Source organism: Pipistrellus kuhlii, unplaced genomic scaffold, assembly GCF_014108245.1.
Source record: "Pipistrellus kuhlii isolate mPipKuh1 unplaced genomic scaffold, mPipKuh1.p scaffold_m20_p_15, whole genome shotgun sequence".
Classification (NCBI taxonomy): domain Eukaryota; kingdom Metazoa; phylum Chordata; class Mammalia; order Chiroptera; family Vespertilionidae; genus Pipistrellus; species Pipistrellus kuhlii.
Window position 1 is genome coordinate 10,717,364 of NW_023425460.1, and position 9,233 is coordinate 10,726,596.

General features: G+C 53.3%; 1 protein-coding gene across 1 annotated transcript; it reads left to right on the forward strand.

Annotated features, from left to right (window-relative positions):
• Positions 1-3,570: 3,570 nt before the first annotated feature.
• PRF1 (perforin 1) lies at positions 3,571-8,350 on the forward strand. The gene is made up of 3 exons (XM_036438225.2): positions 3,571-3,690; positions 5,362-5,904; positions 6,793-8,350. The coding sequence occupies exons 2-3, from the start codon at positions 5,366-5,368 to the stop codon at positions 7,919-7,921; spliced, it is 1,668 nt and encodes a 555-aa protein (XP_036294118.1). The 5' UTR covers positions 3,571-3,690; positions 5,362-5,365; the 3' UTR covers positions 7,922-8,350.
• The last annotated feature ends 883 nt before the right edge of the window (positions 8,351-9,233 follow it).

Below are 9,233 nucleotides of genomic sequence, written 5' to 3' on the forward strand. Positions count from 1 at the left end.
CAGTAGGGGGTGTGCAAGAGGCAGCTGATCGATGTTTCTCTCTCATCGATGTTTCTAACTCTATCTCTCTCCCTTCCTCTCTGTACAAAATCAATAAAATATATATTTAAAAAAAAAAAAAAGAAATTCCAATTGTTGTACTGTTGATATTTGGCTCTGTTGACTAATGAGTTTGCCAACCACTGTCTTAGCGGAACTCAAAAATGCTGACACCTCCACACCAATTACAAGCCATGCTGGCCTTTCCAAATCCTCCATCTCAAGCAAACTTCTTCCTCTTGTTTTTATAAGCTATCTGTATGTTAAAATATGTTTTTGCTCTAAGTTATGATATAAAGTTATATAATTGAGTATTTAAGACAAACCATAGCCAAAACTTCACCATTTGCAGCAGAGTCAGGTCACAGAATCTGGGAATGGTCTGTGGGAAAACATAACACTGGAAACTCCGGAAGGCAGTTCCACTGGGAATGGAGAAGACCATCACTGACTGTGCAAACAACAGAGGGCTTAGAGGGGCAGCCCTCAAACAATGCCACCAAGACTGACCGGTGCTGTGCGCATGGGGAAACACGGGTTCGATGGAACAGTTGGCACTGACGTACTTTATTTGGGTCATTTCATTTCAGTTGTGGTTGAACCTGTCACCGATTTTAGCAAATAACTAAAAGCTTAGAAAAGCAATTCATTTCTATCTTCATGGTTTGTAGCAAATTTTCGGAAAATCAAAAATGGAAAGATCTTAACAGTCCCTCCCCTCAAAAAGAAGACAAATTCTCTAAAAAGGAATGGCCACAATAGAAGCCCGAAACAGAGAGCTCACTTCAAAGTTATTTTAAGAGGTGTCAACCAGCACTAACTCCGGAGTGTCAACCAGCTAAAATTATGGTTCAAAAACGAGGGTGACGTAAAGACATTCCAGGCAAACAGAAACAGCTCCCAGAGACACCCGCTGAAAGTACTTGTAAATGGGTGTACTTTAAGAAGAAAAAGGAAATTATCCCCAAAAGGAGCTCAGAGATGAAAGAATAATGAGCAAAGACATTGGGAAGCACATGGGTAAACATGAAATCATAGTACCCAATGACTAATCTAGTGGAGGAAAAGTAAGATAGAGCTAAAATACTGGGTAAAAATAGACCTCAGAAGCAGAAAGGGGGATATTAGTTAATAACATTCTAAGTATCCCTGGAAAAAGAGAATAATACTAACAACTTTAGACCTTGCAAAGAGGGAATGTTAGCATTTTTCTGGATAAACACTAAAGAATCAGAAAGATTTTAAGATCTAAACCAGTAAGAGAAAAAAATGTAATTTCTTAGAAATAAACTCTCATAGAGCAGTAATCACAGTAAATGTGAATGGCTTAATGCACAGTTATATAGATAGATTAGATGACAAAACAAAATCTAACTAATTATGTTTAACAGAGTTTGAAAGTAAGATAGAAGATCTCCAAGATGAGTATTAGTCAGGACACTTAAAAATTACTAAGATGGTAAATTTTATGCTATGTGTGTTTTATCACAGTTAAAAACAACAATAAAAAAGAGGAAGTTGGGATAGCTCTACAATCATGGACAAAATTGCATTATTTGGGATTAAAGGGGTTACTACATAAAGAGTTCAATTCACTGGGAAACAAACAATGTTAAACTTGTTTAATAAAATAGCCTCAAAACATAAAGTAAAAGTTGACAGAACTCTAGCTGTAAGGGGAAATGTATAGGTCTTAAACAATCTATCCTCACAGGGAGAGATTGTGGCATGATTCTCTCAGTAATTAATATATCAAAAGACCATAGGTCTGGACATTGAACCCTGTACCCAAAATTTAGCAAATTATAAAATAAAAGACTATTTTAAATTATAGAATAAAATTTTTCTGCTCAGGTCCACAGGGACATTTACAAAACTGAATGTTTGGTAGACCATAGAGAAAATTTCAACATACATCAAAGAATGGTGGTCATATAGACAATATGTTCTGACTACAGGGTAACTACAATATGTTGAAAATCAATAACCAAAAGTATTTAAAATTCCATTTTTGTAGAAATACAAAAGGCATACTTTAAAAAAAAAACTCACAAGTCAAAGAAAAATCATAAGGAAATTTATGATTTCCGCGTATAGGTATCTATACAAAGAAAACAAAAACACAAATTTGAAAAGATAATCACTCCCATGTTCATTGCAACATTATTTATAATGACCAAGATATGAAAACAACCTAAGTGTCCCTCCATGGGTGAGTGGATAAAGAAAATGTGACACACACACACACACACACACACACACACAATGGAGTATTACACAATGGAATATTGTTCAGCCATTAAAAAAGAAAATCTTGCCATTTGTGAAAACATGGATGGACCCTGAGGGTGAGATAAGTCAGATAAAGACAAATACATGTGGAATCTTAAAAAGAAAACCAACAAGCTGCGATTTCTGGGAGAGGGGGTGGGACCGTTGAGGGAGGAGTGAGTCAAGTTCGAGAAGGCAACGTGAGCCCCTCTTCCCGTAAGCAGCCAGGGGGACATGAACTCAAGGTATGAGCCACTGCATGGTGTCACACGTGGTCTGGGTCTGCGGCTATCTGTCCCCATCGCCGATGCGGTTGGAGGGCGAAGTGAAGGCTCCCCACTTACCCAGCTGACCCCATTTCAGATCGGTGTGACATTGTCCCCCGAAGACGCTCTGTGAGTCAATCAACCCATGGAAACTTTACCCACCCTGACCTCGAGGAACACGGAAACTGAAGAAGACCACTGGACCTTGGTCCCACCCAAATATCTCTCCCCAGTGGGGTCCCTGTGGCTGCAGCCACGGGCCAGGGCAAGGGTGGGACCACGGTGGCCACTGATTCTCACAGTGATTCTCACAGGCAGGACACCCTGTCCTCGGGTATGTGTTTAGGGCTCAGAGTCTGGGCTGAGCTGGGGGATAGGTGTGGGCAGGAAGTGGGCAAAGAGGTTTGAACAATGTTTATTCCCCCCATACACACACACACACACACACACAAACACACACACATGCCACTCAGGGAGGACGGGCTGGTCACACATGAATGCTGGCTCAGGGCCAGGCATTGTCCTAGGCACTTCACGTGTAGCAACTCCCCAAAATGTTTACAACCTCTGCCATCTACACTATTGTTATTCTCGCTTTTAGCTGAGGAAACTGAGGCACAGAGAGGCTAAAGGAACTTGCCAGCCACAAAGCTAGGACACGAGCGGGCTGGCCCAGCTGGGAGTTCCTGCTCTGTAGCGCCCCCCAGGGAAGTGCCCTGACACCAGAGTGGACCATGGAAGTCCTCAGGCCCCTGTGTTCACTCCACGAGGCCTCGCTGTTGCCCCAGGCCCCTCGCCCCAGGGTGCTCCGCTTGGCGGCTGCGCCTCTGGCCTCACAGTTTGCTTCCTGAGGGCTGTCAGCGGGGCCGGATGAGGAGGTGAGGACAGGGTGGGTGCTGGCGGGGGACTGGGGGGGGGGGGGGGGCGGGGATTTGAGATGTGTGACCACAGTTGGGGGCGGAGGCAGGAGGGCAGGGCAGGAAGCAGAAGTGATGTGAGAGGTGGCCTGGTGATGAGCTATAGGGTGAGCCTGCTGGGAGGGCTGACACACTTCAGGAGCTTCCTGTGACGAGAGAGGGTGTCTGTGTGGGAGCATCTCACTGCAGGACTCCAGGTATGGGGAAGCTGGGGGTCAGGAGGCTGGGAGTCCTGGGTGGGGTCAGGGGGGCCTGGAGGGAGGCTGCTCCTTTGGAAGAAGAGCCTGATGGGATAGGAAGTGCTGTGACCTGTAAAGATGAGAGACGTGGGTCCCGGGCTGTGCTGCTCACGGACCCCCTGAGCAACCTCCCTCTGACGTGGGGCCTCCGTTTCCTCACCTCTAACATTAAGAGGTTGGAATGCATAGCTCTGAGACCCCTTTACATGTGGAGCTTCCTGGGAGACACTAGGATGGGGGCCCAGAGGGAGCTGAGCTCCTTGGGTTGAGGGTCTGAGCTGTGCTGGCCTCCGGAATGGAATAGCCCTCGGAGGGGCCTTTGAAAGACTCCCCTTGTTCTGTTACTGCCCTGGGGGCTGCCGTGTTGCCCGGACCCCCACCATGCAGTCAGTCCTCTGGGCCGGGCACAGAGGGAATGCGGGGGCAGCTCCTGACCTCCACAGTCCCGGGGGTTCAGAGAGACTGCCCCACCACCACCCTCACCCCTGTCCCCCGAAGGTTCTGAGAGGGGAGCAGCCCTCAGGAGTTCATTTGCATAGAGCAGTGGTTCTCAACCTTTCTAATGCCACAACCCTGTAATACCGTTCCTCACGTTGTGGTGACTCCCAACCATAAAATTATTTTTGTTGCTACTTCATAACTGTAATGTTGCTACTGTGATGAATCGTAATGCAAATATCTGTGTTTTCCGATGGTCTTAGGCGACCCTGCTAGCGGTTCTCAACCTGTGGGTCGAGACTGTATGAAAGGGCCACGGCATTAGAAAGGTTGAGAACCACTGGCGTAGAGGTAGAGAGAGAGTCCAGATCCTAAGCAGGCTCAGGTGAGGCCCCAGGGCCACCTCCAAATGAGGAAGAACCTTCTACCGTATCGCTGTCAGATAGTGGCAAAAGGTAGCTGGTAGAACTCCACAGAGCGTTGGGCAGAGGGGGGAGGGGGAAGATGCACAAGCAGGGCTGAGTGTCAGGGAGCCTGGAGAGCCAACGTGACGGCCCCTCCCACCCAGCTTTCTCGGGGCCTGTGCCTACGGAGAGCTCTTATTCTAGAAGGTAGGCTAATGCTCTTCCGGGGGCTCAGGGAGAGGACCCCCGAGGGAGAATGGGGAGGATGACACTGACGCACCTCGTTTCCTCTCCGTTTCCACGAAAGGCTTCTTGGGAAAGAGAATGAGAGGGGCAGAATGGGCCCGGACGCATGGCTTGTTCCAGGGCCCAGGGTGGCACTTCCCCAGAATCCAGTCTTCTCCCGAGTCCCCAGGCCCCTCCCAAACCTGCCACAGCTACGCTCAGCTCCCCTCCTGTGCACTCAGAGCCCCCTCCCCACCGGCAGCCACTGTGAGGACAGAGCCATCCCTCTGGATCCCCAGAAGGCCTTCAGTAGTGGGGATCTTAGCAAGGGGCTCCTCTGGCTGTGACCCGGGCAAGGCCCTCTCCTCTCTGGGCCCCTCCGTACAAGGTGGTGGCCAGGTGTGCAAAGGCCATTCCGGCTCTGACATCCGGTGACTTGAGAGACACTTCATTCCCTCCCCATTCTGTGTGCCCTGATCATCGGGATGAGGGGAGGTTGTCGGCCATTCTCCTCACCTCTGCCCCTAGCTTCCCGGGGTTCCGACAGCCTCTGTCTCCACAGCCCCATGGCCGCCCGTGTGCTCCTCGTGGGCATCCTGCTCCTGCTGCTGCCCACGCCTGCCCCTGCCCCCTGCTACACTGCTGCGAGATCCGAGTGCCAGAGCGTTCGCAAGGCGGTGCCTGGCTCCGAGCTGGCGGGGGAGGGCGTGGATGTGACCAGTCTCAAGCGCTCAGGCTCCTTCCCGGTGGACACAGAGAGCTTCCTCCGGCCCGATGGCACCTGCACCCTCTGCCGCAACGCCCTCAAAGGGGGTGCCCTCCAGCGCCTGCCCCTGGCGCTCACCCACTGGCGGGCCCAGGGCTCAGGCTGCCAGCGCCATCTGGTCAGGGCCAAGGCCAGCTCCACAGAGACCGTGGCCAAGGAAGCAGCTTCCAGCATCCACAATGACTGGAAGGCAGGGCTGGAGGTAAACCCCAAGCCCAGCACCAGTGCCCGCATGACGGTGGCCGGCTCGCACTCCGAACAGGCCAACTTTGCAGCTGACAAAACCCACAAGGACCAGTACAGCTTCAGCACCGACACAGTGGAGTGTCGCTTCTATAGGTGAGCGCTGGGGGTGCTGGCAGAGGGGGCTTGGCAATGTTCTGGGGGATGCTGGGTGGCCTGGGAGCCCTGGCATGGCACAGTGGGGTCTTAAGGCTGCTGCCACCAGGAGGAAACCACAGCCCAGGTCCTCACACACCAGGTGGTCCAGCACCCCGTGGCCCTGACCTGGAAGAGCCCAGGGAGGGGACAGCGGAGAGGAAGCAGGCAAGGCTGTGCTGAGAGCCCCAACAGAGTGCCTTCAGGCCTCCTGAGGGCCCAGCCCCTTCCCTGGGCACTGCCAGCCTTCTGCGGGCAGGGGGCCTGGCTGGGTCCCTCCCATCTCGGAGCCTCCTTCGTCCATTCAGACACTATTCCTGTCCGTGTTGCCAAGCTCCGTGCTGGGGATTAGGGCTCCGAGGCTGAGCACCAGTTCTCAGGGACTGAGGTCCCACGCCTGAGACATGCGTGGTCTCATCGGGCAACCCCAAACCCCCTGCCCTGGTTCCTCACCCTGGAAGGTCACCTCACAGTGAGTCAGGGCACCTCCACCTGCATGGCCAGAGTCGTCAGCAGCCCAGGCATACGGGGCCCAAGCCATGGGACAGACAGACGAAGACCACAGGACTAGCATCCAAAGCCAGAGGAACATCCCCGCTGCAGCAGCATCACTTTTGTCGTTAGAAAATAAAAAGGAAAGGAAAACTTTATTTTGAAAAAGGAAAAGTGGAAATGCCTCGACAAAGTCATTGAGGAGGCATAGACAGGGTATGTTTCCTGGGTTCGGGTCCCAGCTCTGCCATGTGTACGTGACCTTGGGCACTTGAGGGAGTTACGGAATCCAGGACAGACCACCCTCTGCTGGGCCCACCTGATGTCTTTCCCTCCCCACCTCCCCCCCACCCCCAGGTTTCACCTGGTGCACGCTCCGCCACTCCACCCCGAGTTCAAGAGGGCCATCAGGGACCTGCCCCCCCACTTCAACGCCTCCACCGAGCCCGACTACCGAAGGCTCATCTCCAACTACGGCACCCACTTCGCCAGCTCCATGGAGCTGGGCGGCAGGGTCTTGGCCCTCACCGCCCTGCGCACCTGCGAGCTGGCCCTGGGCGGGCTCTCGGCCGACGAGGTGGGGGCCTGCCTGGCCGTGGAGGCCGAGGTCAGCATCGGCAGCCGCGCCAGCTCCTCGTCGGAATACAAGGCCTGCGAGGAGAAGAAGAGGCAGCACAAGATCGCGGCGTCCTTCCACCAGGCCTACCAGGAGCGCTACTCCCGGGTGGTGGGCGGCCACCACACCGCTGTGTCCGACTTGCTGTTCGGGAAAGACGCGGGGCCCGAGCAGTTCTCGGCCTGGGTGAGCTCCCTGGCGGACAGGCCCGGCCTGGTGGACTACAACCTGGTGCCGCTGCATGAGCTTCTGCGGAAGCAGGACCCGCGGCGGGAGGCGCTGAGGCAGGCCGTGAGCAAGTACGTGATGGATCGTGCCCGCTGGAGGGACTGCAGCCGGCCCTGCCGCCCGGGCCAGCAGAAGAGCCCCCACGACCCCTGCCAGTGCGTGTGCCACGGCTCCGCGGTCACCACCCAGGACTGCTGCCCCCGGCAGAGGGGCCTGGCCCGCTTAGAGGTGATGAACTTCCAGGCGACGGGTCTGTGGGGAGACATATTCACATCCGCGGACGCCTACCTGAAGGTCTTCTTCGGGGGCCAGGAGCTGAGGACGGGCACGGTGTGGAACAATAACAACCCCGGGTGGGCGACGCGGCTGGACTTTGGGGATGTGGTCCTGGTCTCCGGGGGGCCCCTGAGGGTGCAGGTCTGGGACCAAGACTCTGGCTGGGACGACGACCTGCTTGGCACCTGTGACCGGACTCCGCAGGCCGGCCGGCACAGGGTGGAGTGCAGCCTGCATCACGGGCGCCTGACGTTCGCGTACCACGCCACCTGCCTGCCTCACCTGAAAGGGGCAACGTGCTTGGAGTACGCGCCCCAAGGGCTTCTGGGGGAGCCCCCGGGAAACCGAAGCGGAGCGGTGTGGTGACGGCGGGGGCCTGAGAGGGCCTGTCTGCCCGGACTGAAGGGGTTCTCACGGAGGGAGGGAGCCAGGGGCTGGCTATCGTCATATCCCCTTTAGACACAGAGGAAATGGGCTTCCCCCGCCTTTTTTTTTTTTTTTTTCTCAGTGAGGTGGCTGGACTTATAGGCAGCCCTGAGTCTCCCCGTCCGAACTGCCTTGGCTGCCCAATCTTCTGGAGCCCAGGAAACCAGCTGCCACTGGGCCATGGGAGTCATGGCCGCCGGCCGCTGTGCAGGCCGCAGAGAGGCCAGGAGCTGGGCAGAGGGCCAGGAGGCCACTCCCTCCAGGCTGCTTGGTGTCCTCAAAGGGCTTCCCTTCCTAACATGGTGGATTTTCATCATTTTAGATCTCACCCTTCTCTCCCGGCGGCTCTGTGTTCTGTCTTCTTTGCGTCTCAGACCTGTCCCGTGTGTATACAACCTGGCAGAGAACCAATAAACGCGACGTGACGAGAACTGTCATGGAGGCGGCTGTGACAGAGGAGAGGGTGGGGACCAAAACAGCCCTGGAGACAAGCGTCTACTCCCCCAACCCCGCCAGCGGCAGGTGGCTCACCCCGCGGCAGGCAGGGATACAGGACTTGTCTTCCACTTTTGTTGGGAATGTGGGGACCCAACCTATTTTACTTTCCGCATAGTAACGCTCTCATTTGAGAAACAACAGCGTCAACTTACATGGCGATGGACATTCTGCTCCCAGCTGTGAGGCCATAGGGAATGTGTGTGTGTGTGTGTGTGTGTGTGTGTGGGGGGGGGGGGGGGGCGGGGGAGACTCTGGTTAACTAAAGGACCCAGGTCTACTCTAGGGGGTGGGAGCTGCGCTCTGCACCAGCCAAACATTCGCAGGCAGGAATATGAGCCCCGTGGGGCCAAGTCTTCTAGATTCTTAAATATATATATATATACACACACACACATATATATACATATATATATGTATATATATATATGTATATATATATATATATATATATATATATATATATATATATAATTGATTTTTTACAGAGAGGAAGGGAGAGGAATAGAGAGTTAGAAACATTGATGAGAGAGAAACATCTATCAGCTGCCTCCTGCACAGCTCCTACTGGGAATGTGCCTGCAACCAAGGTACGTGCCCTTGACTGGAATTGAACCTGGGACCTTTCAGTCCGCAGGCCAACGCTCTATCCACTGAGTCAAACCGGTTAGAGCTAGATTCTTAAAGTAATCAGAAATCTCAATTTGACTTCTAATTGTTGACAATTTCTTTCACCTTGTAAAAAAAACAAAACAAA